An 18,693-nucleotide genomic window follows, 5' to 3' on the forward strand; every position below is an offset into this window, starting at 1 on the left:
CTCGCCTTCCTTTTCTATTGTCTTGGTAAATTTCAACATATCATACCCAAGTCAGTCATCACCATGTTCATGACAGGATCCATCAGTTGTATCACTAGAAAGTACTTAACACCCAACCACCTGCTCATGGAGCTGTGCAGAGAACCCTGGCCTTGCACTCTTGGGACTTCAGCATCTACAGCAGACCCCAGAGGGTAGTGTGAGTGTGGACTGGCTATATTTAACTCCTCTGGCCCAAACGACCCTGATCACATGTCACTAGATAGGATAAAGTACCAAATGGACAGATGGTGTATATTGTAAATGCTGGTGTCCTCCCTGCAAAATAGAGGTAATCATAAAATCCACAGCTCTCATTTACTGAGTGTGTGTACTATGTGCCAGGAGTAGAGCTAAGTGCATAATCTCATTTAATCCCTATAACAGCCAAATAAGATGGGAACTATTATTGCCCCCATTTAAAAACTGAATAAACGAGTCTCAGAGAGGCTACCTTGCCCAGAGTCTCACAACTGATAGTAGAGCCAGAATACAAACCTAAGCTGTAGGCTAGCAATTCAATGAGCTTGATTCGGTAAGGATAAGTCAGAGTTAAGAATGAGGATTGTAGGATTGAAACTTTCCTTGAGAAAAGTCAAACTGTCTTCAGCTAGTCATCATTTGTTAGTATTGCCAAAGAAATTTAAAAAATAAAATAAAATACCCACCATTTAGGAGACTACTGAATTTGTCTAGCTCATGATTACCATTTCTGATCTAGGACATCGGTGAATACAAAAGCCTGATTTTATCAGCACATATGATTTAATGGCAATAGTTTTAGCTTATTTTCATTCTTCTTCCACTTAGCTTTTGACTAGAAATAGTGACCTGTGGCTCCTTCAGCTTTTATTATAAGTACTTTCCTAAAAAGTTACTTGTAAAATGAAAATTTGAAACTCAATCCCATTTTAAATTTGCTGTGCCCTCCTGTCCAGCCACCTCCCGAGAGGGCACATGTGAGTCTACACATTGACTCTCAGTGTACATCTGCCTCCACATGAATCAGGTTTCTAGATGGCCAAGGCAATAGCCAGAGAGAATGAGGAAATCAGATGTTCCCAGGAATCCTTGCTTATATAAAGAAAGTAGTAATTTCTAGTCTAGACAAGGAAAGCCCTTTTATTTAGTGGATTTGTATCTAACAATGTAACAATATTGGTTCCTGCCTGAGGCAACTGGCTTATGCTGTCTGCCTCAGTCCCCATAGCTGCCAGCTCTGCAGGAAGTGCTGACAAGGATTAATTGGCTTTCCTGAGCCTTGAGGCTCAGTTCTGCTTCCCATTTCCAGTGATCTCACAGGACTCTGCTCTCATATAATTTACTGTCTACAAGGACTTCATATTTTCAAGAGTTGTATCTAACAGGCCCTATGTAATGTGTACACATTTTCAAATTCAATAACTTCGAACCTTGAGAATCTTTCAGGATATTTAGCTCAATTTAAGAAGTGGGACATGACCACATTTAGAGTATTTAGATTATTTGTTGCTTTTATGAGGGTTCTTACATGGTCCCATTTAAAATGTGTGATTTACACAAATGGCTTTGTTCCTCTTCCTCTACTTGGTAGTATTTGTAGAGTGTGACAAAGGAGTCCTTCCAATTTTATGCTGGTTTTTCTGAGCAAGACAAAGCTAGTAAGATGAGGATTTCAGGGGTGGGAGTTCTTCCCAATAACTGATTCTATTTATAGTCTCTCAAGTAATACAGATGTAATCTAGAGTCTATTCCCTCACTTATTACCATATATCTGGCAAGCTCTGTGGCATCACCTCAGGGAAAATTATATTGATTCCATTGTACAGGCAAAGAAGAAGTAAAGGAAGCTGTGTCCCACTATGGTGGCAGCCAATTGGTATAAAAATCATAGAGAGTTGGAAGAGACTTCTGCTGTTGTCCCATCCAGCTTTCTACCAAATGCTGGTTCCTGCCTAGACAGATTCTGGGCCTCTCTCTCTCTGCCTGCCCACTGGGATCATAACAGTCTTGTTCCTGAGACTCAGCTCCATCCCATTGTTGGATAACTTGAATTCTGGATAGTTCTTTCACATAATAGATTAAAAACATCCTCTTTGTAACTTGCATCAATTAGTTTGTTCTGCATAGAATGCCTACTCATTGATTGATTGGTCCATTCATTCATTTATTCATTTTGTATTGGGTGCCTACTATGTACAATATAGTGTGCAAGACATGAGCCTCAGACTCCAGGAACTGACAGGTTGGCAGGAGGTGACATATAGAAGACATATAGAAGTCGTGTGTCATGCATGTGACACAAGCAATATAATTAAGCGCTACAGGATAGGGGAGGGAGAAAAATAGGAAGGGGTCAGGTCTTGACAGGTGTGGTCAGCAAATTCATCTTGGAGTGGGTAGCATTTAAAGCTGTTTTTCTTTAATGGCTTGAGGTTAAAGGTGGAGATTTGGATGTGGAGATTGTAAGGATTAAGTTTTGGAGAAGTGATGGGTAGTTTTTATTAACCAGAGCTGAGAGTTTGAATTGGAGAGTGAAAGGGCTAGAAAGGCTGATAGAGTGAGTGTGACATTGTGAAGGGCTTTCTATGCCTGGAGTAGAGGGTAGTGAGAGGAGTAGTGGAGACAGGGCTGTGGCCAGCTGGCATTCACATCATTCATGTCTCTCAAATGCTAGGCTGCAGAGTTTAAGGATTATCCAGTGAGGCAAGGCAGGGCCCTGGGGCCAGTTGCTGAATAGGTGACAGTTGTGTTTAGTGTGATAACTGGTGGCAGGAGACAGTGGGCTGCAGGGCTATAAGGGTCAGGAGTCCTGTGGTGGCCCCTGCAATAGAAGCATTGACTGAAAGTTGAATGATAATGACTGTGACACAGCCCTGGAAACTATCTACTGTGTCTTCCCCGGGAGAGCATCCCCTCCCCCACCCCCCAGACTATTTATATCCAGTGGCAAACCCCTCCTTACTTTCTGGTGAACCATTACTTATTAACATGTGGAAGTGGTTCCAGGTAATTGTGGTAGAGAATCCCAGGATCCAAATGTCTGTAGTGAAGTATCTCTGCATTGATTTCCCTGCCTCCAGTGAGGTCTACATGTAGGCTAGGCCCATATAACGAAAGAAGCTTTAAATATCCTTTAGGATAATGGTGTGTGTGCACACATGGATTTAAACTGAATAGTTTTTCTTTGGTGGTCTATGTATGGTAGGCAATAAGACCCATCATTACTACTATTCCTTTTGTTATTGAGTTTGTTTTTGTTTTTGTCTAACTTGAAAAGCAGGGCTGCCATATACAAAGGAAGTATAACTAGAAGACTAGCTGAAATGTCCAGATTTAAACTGGCCTGTTGCTCACAAAATTAGGCTACTTGCTGAATAAAGTGAATGTCACTAGCAATTTAGGGGTATGTTCCAACCTGTCTTCTCACACATTGTGTTATTTATGCTTTATTCTAAACTTCAAAATTACCTTCTTTAATTTTGCAAATATTTATTGAGTACCTACCATGTGCCTGGCCCTGTTCTAGGTTTTGAGCTACATTAATGAACAAAATAGTCAAAGATTCCTGCCCTCATGGAACATACGTAGCAAGTGGGGGGGAGGCAATCATTAAATAAGTAATGAATAAATAAGTTAATTATATGGTATACTAGAAGGAGATAAGTGCTACAGGAAAAAGAAAAAGTAGAGAAAAGTAGGAAGGGACAGAGTTTCTTGGGAGTGTAGGGTGAGTTGTAGTTTGAGATAGAGTGGTCAGGGTTGCCTTCCTTAAGAAGGTGACATTTGAGGAAGACTTGGTGGTGAGTGGATTAGGTATGCAGGTAAAATGCAGGTATCTGGATGAAGAGAATTCCTAGGAAAGAAAGCAGCTCCTGCAATGGTGCTGAGGCAGAAGAGTGCTAGAAGTGAAGAGGCTCTGTGCTTTTCCATTCCCCTTAGGCTAACAGTGGCTCATGTAACCAGGGAGAAAGCTAGGAAAAGAAAATAGCCAAGTTTATTTGTAATAAAACTGATTCAAAATTACTTAAAAAAAAAAAAACTTCACAGACTGATTTAAGGAGGTACAAAGGGCACTAGGCAAGGTTTTCTGACTTCTAGACTGCTTGGGTCTGAATCCTGACTCTGCCACTTCCTGCCTGTGCGATCTTTGGTGTGTCTGTCATTCAGCCCTTCTGTTCCTCAGTTTCCTCATCTGTTGAATGAAGCTAATTATAGTACCTATCTTCTAGGATTGCTTTGATGATTAAATGAGTCAATAAAAAGCTTGGTACTCTGACACATAGCAAGATTCAAATATTAGCTATTAATATTATTATGTTACTGTTACTACCTTTGTTACTTTTATGAGTTGGTGCCCTAATCTGGAATATTCTTTGAGTGTGTCTTAAGGGCTGAATGTGTGTGTATGTGTGATCTCTTGAGAGTGTGGGGCTTAATTTAAATAATTAGTTTTAAAGAATTAGGTAAAATCCTGCTGCTTAGCACATGATACAGCCTCAACAAATGTTAGTTTTCTTCCCCTCTGGCAGCATTTTACAGCACAGAAAAATAATAAAGGGTTTCCTTCTTCTGCTTGCTATTAATGAATTTTTTGGCTCATTTATGAATATAATGAAGGCCTGGTGAAAGCATTCTATAGACGCAAACTTGGAAACTTACTTTGCTCTTAGAAACCCACCAAGAAATTCCCAGTGGGTCATTTTGAATATCATTGGAAGGCAAAGGGTGGGTAGTGGTGGGGAATTGAAAAGAAAAACAAAATGAGGGGAAAACTGAAGAAAGAATGAAGCACTCCATTAAGGTGATACCACTTTGGGATGAGGCCACCAGAAAACTGGGAGTTCTTTCTCTGAGAACCTTTAGCAAGAGAAGGGATGGCATCAATCCAGGTAGGGCAGGAGTCCCTGAATGAAAGGGCTGGACCAGAGAGGGCTCTTGAGCCTTCTCCCAGCTTGTTGAGTCTCCAAGAGCAACCATTCTCCCTAGTGGACTATCCTGTTGTTGTATTTACACACCTGAATTTGCCTATATTCCCACCTCTGTTTAAAGAGTCATTAATACTTTAGATATAAAGAAGGCTTCTGTTGAATAATACCAAGTAAGAATCAGTCACTGTATATTGAAGTATCAGATGTTGAGAATCAACTTTCTAGTCGTCTGGGGTCTGTCCCCAACATCTCTGGATGTGGCAGGTTATGTGGTCTGCTGCCAGAAAAATACCAGTGCTTGGGGCTATCAGGGAGACAAGGCAAAGCAACAGGAGAGTTGTCGAAGGAACTCTGAGGTCTTGAGGAGAAAGGATGCTGTGTCTGCACGGGCCAGGGTGGGTGGTGGGTTAGGCTGGAGAGAGAACTGGTGCCAGGCGCCCCCTCACTGTCTTCTGCCGTTTTGATTCACAGGTGCAGCAGGTGTTTCCAGGGCCATGGATCATACCTTTTCAACAGCAGCAAAAGATGGGGAAGGAGTGTGTTACACATCTCTGATTTCTGACATCTGTTACCCACCTCAGGAGGATTCTACATATTTCACTGGAATTCTTCAGAAAGAAAACAGCCACATCACCTCTTCAGAGAGCCCTGAGGAGTTGCGTACCCCCGGACCCTCCTTACCAGATGTGCCTGGGACGGAGCCTCGTGGCTTATTTAGTTCTGATTCTGGAATAGAAATGACTCCTGCAGAGTCCACTGAAGTGAACAAGATCTTAGCAGACCCCCTGGACCAGATGAAAGCAGAAGCCTATAAATATATTGATATAACTAGGCCAGAGGAGGTGAAATATCAGGAGCAACGTCACCCCAAGTTGGAAGAGAAAGACTTGGACTTCAAGAATAAGGACACTGACATCTCAGCAAAATCCGAAGAGGCCCGTGAAGCAGAGAAACCATCTCCTGTGGAGGGAAAAATCCTCAAGGACCATTTATTTGAAGAATCAACGTTTGAACCATATGTAGACGATATCTCTGAAGCACAGCACAGTGCTCCTCTGATCACTGCCCCTGTCAAAATCACGCTGACTGAGATCGAGCCTTCTGTTGAAACTGCTACTCCAGAGAAGACCCCCGAGGAGCAAGATATCTGCCTGAAACCAAGTCCTGACACAGTCCCCACAGTCACCGTCTCAGAGCCTGAAGATGACAGCCCAGGATCTGTCACTCCTCCGTCTTCTGGAACAGGTAAGGCAACGGGTGTTCCCTCCCTTGGGAAAACCCAGCATATGGAAATCTGAACATTAAGGAGTGAAGATTTGCATTCAAAATACTTAAATCTCAATTTAACTGATTTAATTAACATATAACTTTTTCAGTCTTGTGCCCATTATGCAAAGGTTGACATCTGGGATTTTTTAGAGTCCTGTCAGATTTGCTTTGTAAAATATTTCTTTCTTCATTTGAGGGGAGAGGTAAAGATGACACACTGGGAACATTAAAATCCTCCTGTGGCTTTACTCTTCAGAGAAGGAGATGCTGCCAGCTTCTAGGTTAGCTTTCCTCCCTGACCTCTGGGCATCGTGGAGAGTACCTTGACTGTTCTTCCCAGACCAGGTGGGCCACCTTGGACAGAGCATTTAACATTCCTGGCCCCAACTCCAAGTCTGAACAATGAAGGGGGGTAGGGTAGAGGTTAGAGTCTTTTTTTTGTTGGAGGGGGTGGGGGGAATGGGCAGTGACAGGAAACCTAAACAAAGGGTACTGGCCGAAGTTCTTCTGTACTGACCACCAGACAACCCTGGAGCTCTGCTAGCTCCCTCTCCCTTCAATCTCAGCACATCATTTTCATCTTTTTAGTTTATTGAAGTTCTGCATCCAATTTTATTTTTTAAACTAAAGATCCTATTTGGTTAGAATAATAAAAGTTCAGAATTCACTAGCCTATGATTTTTTCAACCTGAGCCTTCTACTCTGACTCAAGGCAGGGTGTTGTTAAACCACATCGAAACCCCTCTCAAACACAAAGGGGACCTCCCATACCCTAATGAAAGGCCAGAGTGGTAGCTAGAGCTTCCCAGTCCCACCCTGTGCCACCATCCTGGGTAGTAGAAGTGGAGCTTTTGTATCTCCATTGCTCTCAAACGCTCATGAGGCATCAGGATGAAGAGGATAATGAGGTTCTTGAATCATCCCCTGCCTCCAGTGGCTGGAATTCTGACCCCACCCAAAAGAAATTTACAAACCTTTTTGATTTACAAAAAGCAATTTTCAAAAGAATAGATATAGGTATATATATAACTGAATCACTTTGCTGTACACCTGAAACTAACACAACACTGCTAACTACACTCCAATCTAAAATAAAAAGTTAAAAAAAAAAGCAATTTTCAGCACCTCAGGTAAAAGAGCTTCTACTGAACTCTTAAAACAGATCTAAACCCTTACAATTAGGAGTGACTGCTCTAAATCCCGATGATGCAGTAAGTCCAAGTGTTAGAACAGAGAGGATTTAATGGAAGTCCCTCCTGTCTTATTTCCCTAAAGATTTTAGCATCAATTCCTCCCCTCCCCAGCCTTACCTCAGACTCATTCAGCTGTAAACTCACTGCACCAAGTTCCTGATTTTCAAATTCATTCATTCACTCAACACACACTTTTCTTTTGGTCAGGCACTCAAATAGGCACTGGTGATGCTGGAGTTGAAAAGCAAACAAAAAGCAGTCCCTGCCTTCCAGTGGGACAGATGACCAGGGAAATAGTCACACTCCAGCGTGACTTATCCCAACTGACAGCAGGAGGTAGGGACATATCCTAGTCTCAAAGCCTCCTTGTGGTTTTTCTGGCAATGCATGTAAAACCCTTTGATTATCCCATGACATAAAGATACTGACACTCTGAAGATATAAACTGCATTATAAGCTGTGTTTACAGAGCTCCAGGGTTGTCTGGTGGTCAGTACAGAAGAACTTCAGCCAGTCTTCAGGAAGAGTGAAATGACCCCATACGTTTTGGTCCATTTATTATATGACACATGCCTCATGAGAAAATTACAGTTTACAAAGCTGATGGTAAAGACTTGATACAGGATTCGTTAATTAGGAGGGAATTATTTTTTCTTCAGTAGTCACGACTCACTGGGGTTTGGGAGCATCTTCAAGAGACGATAAAGTCGGATTTGGCTCTCATGATCTTGGAGTTTTATGATCTGTTGGTGGCCATTTGACAGCAAGGGATTAGGGCAGTGGTTTTCTCTGCAGTTGTTTCAAATAAACATTCTAAGTAAGGTTTATTCCAGAAAGAGAAAGTCCCCTGTCCCATTACACAATTATCTCCCATGTTCACCTCCTCTCTCCACACACATCTCACACCATAACACCTGAGTCATATGAGAACGCGTAAGAATAAAATTAATAGGAGCGATAGGAGGACTCGGTTTGTCATTGAGGCTTTTCTCCTTGTCTTTTTTATCCCAAGAGGTTACCCTAACCCCCTCCCCAGCTTGTGAGCCCCTGGTACCATGTGACACTGTGCCCATAGACACTGGAGGATTTGGGCTTTATTACATCTGTTGGGTCTTGATTCACTCTGCCATTTCCTGTGCTGACAGGTAAGACAAACAAAGAATTACATATAAACCTACATAGAAACTGAGGAAAAGGAAAGCATCCTAAAGAAAAGGAATTCAGTTTTTCATTGTTTAATAAATAAGAAATTATCAACTGACTCTGGGTGGGGAATAATCCTAATTATGTGAATTATGAATCAGAAGAAGATCTAATTTAGGACAGTTTTAGCCGCAGACCCTAAAGCTTAAGCAAGGAGTCTAATATACTTTCTTCAATTCCAATAGATTATTACATTTTGTAACTTTCTCCAACATACTTAATTATTTTCATCATATTAAATAATATACCATGAGATACGGAGGTAAAAATTCTTACAGGTTAAATATTGAAAGTTTCTTCTAAGCAAAGATCAGTCATGAATACAAGTGAAGTATTTTAGGAAAATACAGTAAGTGCCCTGATGCATCAGACCACTGGCCCATCGGCAGCATGTTGTTTCCGACACAAACACCTAGAAGGATATTATGGTGGTCATGGATGTTCTTTGAGGTGTTATCCTGAGAAAGGACGATAATCAAGAGGCCATCATAAAACCACACCAGTGTCCCTTAAAAAGAAATAAGCAATAAAAAGTAAATCAGTTTAAACACTGAAAAGTACTGTTGCTGTTTCCTTGCATTGATGAGGTCTGTGATTCTCCTACCCATTTTGAAAATTTATTCTTTTATTCAGAAATACTTATTGAGTGACTTCAATGTGTCAGACATGTGCTGGGCACCAGAGAACAGTGAACAAGATGTGTAAAGTCCCTGCCCTCATGGAGCTTACTTGCTAGTGGGAGAAGTCAATAAAAGGAAGCACATAAATAAATAGTGTAATTTCATGGGGTGTGAATACTGTGAAGAGTGATAGAATGTTGGGTGTGAGAGGGTCAAGGATGGCCTCTCTGAGGTGACATGTGATCTGAGATTTGAATGAGAAGAAGCCCACAATTCAGAGAGGGGTTAAGAGGGGCCCCAGGTGCAGAGGACAACTAATACATAGACCCCAGGGCTGTATTATTTGGGAACTGAAAGATGGTCGAAAGGAGCAAGGGAGGAGTATGGCATAGAACAGAATTGGAGAGCTAGACAGGGCCCCGATCATTCAGGGCTTCACATGCGAGGATAAAGAATTTGAATTTTGTTCCAGATGCAATGGGAAAGCATTGGAGGGTTTTAATCTGGGAAGTGATGCCATTCATTCATTCATCCTTTCACTTAACAAATATGTATTGACCACTTACTCCATACCAGGTATTGCTGCATCACTGCTGGGGATACAGTGGTGAAACATAACAAGGTTCCTGCATGCATGGAGTTTGTGTTCTAATTGAGAAGACTTACATACAAATAAATAATAATGTAATATCAGGTGGTTATAATGGTTACGAAGAGAAATAAAGCAAGATAGAATGTAAGAGGGTGATGGCGTGGCCATGAGGAAACACATTTCCCTGCTGATGGTTTTCAGCAGAGACCTGAATGGGGTGAGAGAGCAAGCCATATAGACATCTGAGGAAGAAATACCAGGCTGAGGAGACAGCCAGTGCAGAGGCCCGGAGCTGGGAATGTCCTGTGTGTTCCAGGAGCAGCTAGAAGGTCAGTGTGACTGCAGTGGGGAGAAGGAAGGGAAGAGCTGCAACATCAGATTTGTGTTTTCAAAAGGTCCTTCTGGGGCTTCCCTGGTGGCGCAGTGCTTGAGAGTCCGCCTGCCGATGCAGGAGACGCGGGTTCGTGCCCCGTTTCGGGAGGATCCCACATGCCGCGGAGCGGCTGGGCCCGTGAGCCATGGCCGCTGAGCCTGCGCGTCCGGAGCCTGTGCTCCGCAAATGGGAGAGGCCACAACAGTGAGAGGCCCGCATAACGCAAGGAAAAAAAAAAAAAAAAAGGTCCTTCTGGAAGATGAGTGGAGAATGAGCTGGGAGCAAAGGGGAGGCCTGAATGGCAGCATCGTTCATGGTTGTTCACTGGCATCTGCGACTTGGTAGACTGGCCCATGTTCACCTTCCATTTTATCAATCTGAATTATATCATTCATAATTATCATCAGCAGCAAACACATCTCCCCATGTGGGGTGGTTCTAACCTTTTCAGTTTCTATATTCTATTTAATTATTTTCAACGACTGTTTCTAGCTTTGCTGTGTCAGACCTGGCACATAACTAGTGTCTTAGCTAGAGGCCCATAAGTTTTTAACAAGGGTAGGAAAACCTCTGTTTTGTTTTAAATTTTCTCCTGATTCCTCCTAGCACTTTGTTAAACTTTTACTTCACTTTAAGAATGGAGGGCAATGTCTACACTACACACTGAGTCCCCTTTCACGCATAATAAAGATAATTTTTTTTAAAGTAGTACTTTTACTTACCCAAGATGAAACTTATCAGGCCCTTTCCTCCCACCCCACAGCTGTCTGATACCATCCTTACTCTTGAGTAAATAAAGCAATATCCTTGAGCCTTCTTTTCTGAATGCTCTAACACAGTGGTTTTCAGCTAGAGGTAGGGTTACCGGATAAAAATACCAATATTTCATGGGACATACTTATACTAAAAAACTTCATTGTTTATCAGAGATTCCTATTTAACTGGGTATCCTGTATTCTTATTTGCTAAATCTGCCATCCCTAACTGGAGGTGATCTTTAGAATCACCCTTAGAGTTACAAAATGCAGATGCCTGGGCCCCATTCAGACTTACTTCTACTAAGTCAGAATTTCTGAGGGCAGTTTTGAGCCATACACCTGATGAAGAACCACTGTTCTAAAGATCTGAGGTAGTCGTCACATGAGCTCTGTTTGTTGCATACCTCCTATGTGCCAGACATTGCACTAGGTGCTGGGGATATGATAGTGAACAAACACCTTGGCTGCCCTTTGCCCTCATGATGCTTTCAGTCTGGGGTCAGGGAGAGTGGGGGAGGGTGAAGAGACAGATGTTAATGAAATCATCACATACACATACAGAGCCACTCAGGGGCACCCGGTTGTGCAGAATGAGTGGGCACCACCCTGTCTCCTGAATGATGCAGCATCAGGCCGGTTTGCACACGAGGCAGGCTACCCTGCAGGGTCGCCTGTGGTCCTCTTAGCCCAAGAGCCTGCCTGCCTGCTTCGTGGTCTCCTAGGAATGTTGTACAAGTAGGAGTTTGGTCAGTCCTGGCAGTCTGTATGGTTAGACAGAGGCTGCCAGCATGAGAAATTGGAAGGATGTGTGTTATGGAAAGGGATGAAATATCCAGGATGAGAACTTTCTTCCCCTGGCCCATCAAAACAGCTCACTGTTCTGACTTCCATGTTTCTGAGTATGGAATTCCTATTCATTCTACTCACCCAGGCTCACTGTTTCTGAGTGATCTTTGACACCCCCCCATTTCTTTCTCACTTACCACATGAAGCAGACCCCGAGTCTATGCTTTCTCTTTCTTCAGTGTCTCTTGAATTATCCTTTCTTTTCCATCCCTATGACCACTACAACTCATTAGGTTGTCATAATTCCTCCCCTTGACTATTGCAGTATCCTCTTAATTGGTCATCCTCCTTTTTTTCTTTCTTTCCTAAGTTCATCCTAACCCTTCTAGGACCCACTAGTGCCTTTCTGATAAAATATTGACTTTTAAACTAGCTTCCAGGCCTTTCTGTGATCAGGGGTCTGCTTAACTTTCCAGTCGTACATGGTCTTTTGTGACTGGCTTATTTCACTTAGCATACTGTTTTCAGGGTTTAGCCATGTTGTAGCATGTATCAGTATTTCATTCCTTTTTATGGCCAAATAATATTCCAGTGTATGGATATACCACATTTTACTTATCCATTCATTAATTAATGGATATTGGGTTGTTTTGCTTTTTTGACAGTTATGGATAATGTTGTTTGAACACTGTGTACAAGTTTTTGTATGGACATAGGTTTTCAGTTCTCTACTTATGAGTGGAATTTCTGTATCATATGGTAACTCTAAATAGTTGAACTGCCAGACTGTTTTCCAAAGCAACTATACCATTTTTTATTCCCACCAACAGTGGATGAGAGTTTCTATTTCTCCACATCCTTCCCACCACTTGTTACTCTCTGACTTTGTATTCTAGCAATCCTAGTGAGTGTGAAGTGATAACACTTTGATTTGCACTTCTCTGGTGAATTATGATGTTGAGCATATTTTCATATGCTTTTTTGTCACTTGTAAATATTCTTTGGAGAAATGTCTATTCAAGCCCTTTGCCTATTTTTTAACTGGGTTATTTGTCTTTTTATAACTGAGTTGTAATAATTTTTAACATTCTAGATACAAGTCTCTTATAAGATACATGATTTGTAAAATTTTCTCCCATTCTGTGGATTGTCCTTCTACGTTCTTGATGTTGTCCTCTAAAGCACAGAAGTGTTTAATTTGGATGCATTCCAAGTTGTGTATTTTTATTTTGTCGTTTATGTTTTTGGTGTCATGTCTAAGAAACCACTGAATAATCCAGGGTCATGGAGATTCGTTTCTGTGTTTTCTTCTGGAGTTTCTGGTTTTAGCTCGTATATTTAGGTTGGATCCATGTGCACTTAATTTTTACATATGACATGAGGTGTAGGGGTCCAGCTTCATTCTTTTGTATGTGGTTATGCAGCTCACTTTTCCTCTTCGTCTCATTCTCCAAAATACAATTTGCCCTATCTGAGACCCCCACCCCCTTTTTGAACAGATGTAGCATGATATAGTGAGAAACACATGGAACATAAAGACTTGAGTTCAAATTTAAGCCGAGTCATTTCTAGCCACATGGCTATATCATTCAGGGTCCTGTGAGGAAACAAAGTGACACACTCAAAGGTTGTAACTGAAGAGGGTTTAAAGAGGTAGCTATTTACAAATGTGTAAAGACAGTTAAGAGAGCAAACAAAAGATGGTAAAGCACTCAAGGACTGGCAATATTAGGGATCTATTAGCACCCCTGGGCCCACAGGAGGAAGGGGAGGGAACAGCGTTCCCAAAGCCTGCCAAGACCTGGAGCTTCAGAAGCAGCAACAGCTATAAATACCCTAACATTTCTCTCCACCCCCTCCTCCTATGATTCCTGTTGGCTGAAAACAACCAGAAACTAGAGGGGAAGCAATTCCAGGTAATGCCTTCTATGTAGGTCAGCCTCTCAGAACAGAGAACAGGGCAGAGAAAGATGGGAATAAGTCCAAGGGGGCAAAGATAGAAAAACCAGTACAGTGACCTTGGATAAGTCACTTAACCTACTGCCAGTAGACTCGAAGCCCCATATGTGAAGTGCCTCTATCCCAGCAGATGCTTGACAAGTGGAGCTGTGACGATGTAGCTACTGATAGTGCTCTGGAAGTACAGGCTGTTCCTCCATTCACACTAGCTTCTACTCCCTATCTTCTTCCTCCTCCGTCTGGCCTACCAGTGAGAATTAATGTAGCTTTTATACTTCTATGCTGCTTGTAATCATATCAAAGAACTATGTGCACGACTTATTACGGAACTAACTTCTATAAAAATAGAGTTTGGGATCATGCAGTAAATCGTTTTACACATAAATTGTGTGCAAGATAATGAGGATGTTGTTGTTTTAAGTTATTAAAAAAAACAACAGCATAGATCATGTCACTTCTCTGCTCAAAACCCTCCAATGGCTTCTCATTTCTCTCAAAATAAAAGCCTGATGAGATCCTACATGATGACCCCCCTTCCCTGAATGCATTTGACCTCTTTTCCTATTATTCTTGCCCTTATTCACTTTGCCCCAGACATAACTGCCTCCTTGTGATATCTATAAATCATTGCGGCTCCCACCTCCAGGCCTTTGTACTATCTGTTCCCTCTGCTTGGCATGCTCTTCCTCTGGATATCTTCATGAATCGCTCACTCACCTTCTCAGGTGTTGAATATCGGTTTCCTTCTCAGTAAGGCCTACCTTGACTACCCTATTTAAAATTGCAAACTCATCCCTACCCTGTCACAGCCCTCCTGATCCCATTACCCTACTCCACTTTTTTATTTCCATAGCATTTAACATCTTCTAACATACTATATACTTTAATTATTTATTACATGTATTGTTTGTGTATTGTGTTCTCCTCCCACTAGAATATAAGCAGAGATTTTGTTTCCTGTTTCATTCACTAATACATCCCAAGTGCCTATAAGAGTGATGACACATAGTAGGTTCTCAATAAATAACAGATGAATGAATGATACATGGATAAAGGATAAAATCAATTCAGCTTTATAGAGAATTAGACAAATCTAAAATGTTTTATCCATTGGGGTTCTCCCACAGTCCTAAATTGACAGATTACTTAGCCATAGGTAGTCTACCTCTTACCCCTCCTATATCCTTCCCAGTGACCTCAAAGCTTTGGAGAAATGACAAGTGGTTCTTGCTTACAAAAGGGCCAGAAATCACTGTCTAGAATATTCTGAAATAAGGCCCTGCTGCATGGGAAAGGGGAGAACCAAGCTCCTGAAAATTGTTGTCATGGCAATCCCAGGTAATTTCAACTAAGGTAGAAGTATCAGTAAGATTGCTGGTGAGGTTTGGGGGCCATCTGGATAAACATCAGACAGAAGGCAGGCACTCACCCAGTAGACAGGGGTTGACTCCTGGGTTTTGTTCTTCTCAAGAGGAGGTGAAGAGATGAAAAAGAATGACAGTGGGGCTTCCCTGGTGGTGCAGTGGTTGAGAGTCCGCCTGCCGATGCAGGGGACATGGGTTCGTGCCCCGGTCCGGGAAGATCCCACGTGCCGCGGAGTGGCTGGGCCCGTGAGCCATGGCCGCTGAGCCTGAGCGTCCGGAGTCTGTGCTCCGCAACGGGAGAGGTTGCAGCAGTGAGAGGCCTGCGTACCGCAAAAAAAAAAAAAAAAAAAAGAATGACAGTGAGCTCCACCATTAGAAGCCCTGTGGGGTTGTGCAGTATGATAATCTGCACAGCCTGCTTGGTGGAATTGGCAAAAACTATCTATTATATTGCTCCACTTTGTTACACTTTTCACTAAAAAAAAAGAGTAAAAGTATTGATTCTTATGGGAAATGTAAAGCTTAGAAGTCAAGTTGTATACAAGGATCCAAATTAGCTTTCTTTGTCTTATTGAAGTAGGGAATATGAACAGAAACAGACAAGGAATAGTGGATGGTTTCAGATTTTTTGACATTGGTGGGCCAAATTAGAGAGTTATATACATTGCATTATCTAATGAAATCTGTGAAACTGGAAAACTCTCCTCAGAGACTGGATTAGAAATCAAAACCATGACTTCAAGAACCTTTCCCACATTGGAACAGAAAAACCAAAGAGGTGCTAACGCTAAGAAATTGCTGGGTCATTTTTAAAAATAGCTAGATTAAGATAGATAGGTATATCAAACACTGATTAACTGGGCCATAACAGTAATTAGCCTTTTAGTTCAGGTGGCCTGTCTTTCCAGCATAGCCCTGGAAACACTATTTTTGTGCTAATGAGATATGTATTTTTTAAGCAACGAGAAAATACCTCCCCTAATGGAATTTTGTTTTATTTCTTCTTTTTCTGTCCATCTGTCTTGTCCTTGTGTGTGCCTCTTTGGCTCTTCTTTGCTCTGTGGGACGACAGAACCATCTGCTGCAGAATCCCAGGGGAAATGCAGCATCTCCGAGGATGAGCTGATCACTGCCATTAAGGAAGCAAAGGGGTTGTCCTTCGAAACAATGGAGAGTCCACGGCCAGTGGGCCAGGTGGCCGACAGGCCGGAGGCCAAGGCCAGGTCTGGGCTGCCCACCATCCCTAGCCCCCTGGACCACGAGGCCAGCAGCGCGGAGTCGGGGGACTCAGAGATCGAGTTGGTGTCCGAGGACCCGCTGGCCGCCGAGGACGCTCTGCCCTCGGGCTACGTGACCTTTGGTCACGTGGGTGGCCCGCCGCCGTCGCCAGCCTCTCCGTCCATCCAGTACAGCATCCTGAGGGAGGAGCGCGAGGCTGAGCTGGACAGCGAGCTCATCATCGAGTCGTGTGACGCCTCCTCCGCCTCGGAGGAGAGTCCCAAACGGGAGCAGGACTCGCCGCCCATGAAGCCGGGTGCCCTGGATGCCATCCGGGAGGAGCCGGGCGCTCGGGCCGAGGAGCACGCCCACAGCCGGCAGGGCCTGGCGGAGCCGGGGCCCTTCCTCAAATTCCCTTCGGCCGCCCCCCAAGTCTGCTCCGAGCTGCCCTCTGGAGACGGAGCCCCTGCGCCCGAGGGGCCTGCAGTGCCACGGACACCTGTGGAAGCAGCGAGTTACGACCAGAGCTCCCAGGCCACAAAGGGCCCTGGGCCTCAGGGTCCAGGCATCGTGCCCCCTCTGCTGTTTCTCAATAAGCAACAAGGTAAAGTGACAGCTTTCTTGATTGAAGTAGGTTGTCTGCTTACTGTTCTTGCCTGGGTGCTCTGAGATATTCAGCAGAGGGAGGTGGTCCTGCCTTAGCCCTGTAGTCATGTCCTAGCTGGTCAAACAATTGACCGGAGAACAATTCCGAGGCGGGTGGGGAATAGATGAGAGGATTCAGATTCGCAGCTGGGGCTTCCATAAAAGAAACACGTGCTCCGAGCTGCGCTGGGCTGGCTGAACCAGAGCATCTCCAATAATGAGCGGTTTTGTGTACATTCCAAGATCTCCTGAATGGAGTGAATGTGTCCCTCCTTTCGTTCCAGGACTGGGTTTCCTCACTTGGGAAGGGATGGGGTTTTGTTATAGTTCAGTCTCATTTCCAGTTTCCCACCCTCTCGGTGATGGGGCATGGCTACAATCCCTCTACGTGCTGGAACCCACCATTAGCACTTCCATTTTGCCAAACTTGTTTGTTAAATGGGCCAAGAGCATCTCAGCGCCATCCTTTCTCTTACCAAAAAACAAACAAAAGAACAGCAATGACGACAAAACCAGCAAGGAATTTGAGCCTTAGATAAGGTTTTTGTGTTCCAGCCAGGAAAGACAGGGACCAAAGTTAGTCCCAGGGTTTCTCCTGTGCCTAAGCAAGGCCTAAGGTGACTAATTAATTTTAAAGTCACTTTTAACTTAGAATGATTTTAATCTGGCCATTATAGTTTTCCTATGAGAAATCTTCAGTTGAATGAAGTCTTCAAATGCAGAAAAAATGGAAGTCATTATTTTGTCTTCCAGGCACTCTTCCCCCCAAGTCATCCCCCACACTGGATTGCAGTTGTATAATGGAATTCAGGAAAGGAATGAAAGAGTCAGGTGAATAAATTAGGCCCTGCGCAGTCTAGTTAATGGGCTACATTGAAGATAGACAGTCTCTTCCCAGATGCTGGGTAGAAGAACATCCAGGTGGAACTTGAAAACAAACCCTAAAAGCACAACTCTGCTCAAGGTCCCCTCTTACCCATCTCCTCTGCTTTCTGGTTTTTTAGAAGTATTTTGCCTTTTGGGGATGAATGATTCTGAGAGTACACCCTCTCCTTCCTGTTTATATGCTAACTTCAATGATGTTAGTAGCAATTAAAGTGCCTCATCTAAAAATAGAGGACAAAAACTTTCTCATTATAGATTGGAAGCTGGCTTCTAAATTCTTTAAAATTAGCACATTTGAAAGGGGGAAACTGGAGGAATGTAATAAAAAGATAACCCTGCTGCATGGTTGCCAGAGGCCTAGACATGTGGCATCATGTTGGGGCTGATATAATTGACTCCTGATTTCCCAAATAACTTATCCCTGAGAGTTTAAAGTATATTTAGTGTGTGCAATAGGGAGGCTATTCTGTGACAAACTTAACAGTAGGAATGTGTATTTGTTGGGTGAATATTAGAACTAATTTGGATTCTTTTGCTACCACTCTGACTGTCGTGGGAAAGGGCCCTGCAGCTTTCAGGGAGCTTTGGGAAACAGCATTAGCCTGAACATCCTGCAGTTCCCTGTGGTCCTGAAGCAGGAGAGCTTGAGTCATTTGGAATATAGTTTCATATCACTGTACTGTAACATGCATGTGTTTCCATTTTATCCCCTAACTAGTGTCCCCATAGTGAAATAGTCACCATGTGCACAGTGCTGCTCAAATATATTTATCCTCAAAAGTAAGTAAATCTGAAGGCTAATAAAGAGAAAATGGTATTGTGCAGGCCCATTTCCCTCGTTAGTATATTTGAGAGACAAGTTTGACAGCTGGAACTGAC

The 18,693-nt window shown here is 43.0% G+C and overlaps 1 protein-coding gene across 2 annotated transcripts in view; it reads left to right on the forward strand.

The window, feature by feature from the left end:
- Positions 1-18,693, forward strand: part of RTN1 (reticulon 1) — a 246,710-nt gene that overhangs the window by 103,578 nt on the left and 124,439 nt on the right. Inside the window, exons 2-3 of one of the 2 annotated variants that reach the window (XM_007466035.1) lie at positions 5,421-6,194; positions 16,139-16,888. In XM_007466035.1, coding sequence (XP_007466097.1) covers positions 5,421-6,194; positions 16,139-16,888 — 1,524 coding nt within the window. The remainder of the gene's footprint in view (positions 1-5,420; positions 6,195-16,138; positions 16,889-18,693) is intronic. The other variant, XM_007466036.1, reaches the window with a different exon arrangement.

The sequence above is a fragment of the Lipotes vexillifer genome, unplaced genomic scaffold (assembly GCF_000442215.2).
Source record: "Lipotes vexillifer unplaced genomic scaffold, Lipotes_vexillifer_v1.1 scaffold25, whole genome shotgun sequence".
Taxonomy (NCBI): domain Eukaryota; kingdom Metazoa; phylum Chordata; class Mammalia; order Artiodactyla; family Lipotidae; genus Lipotes; species Lipotes vexillifer.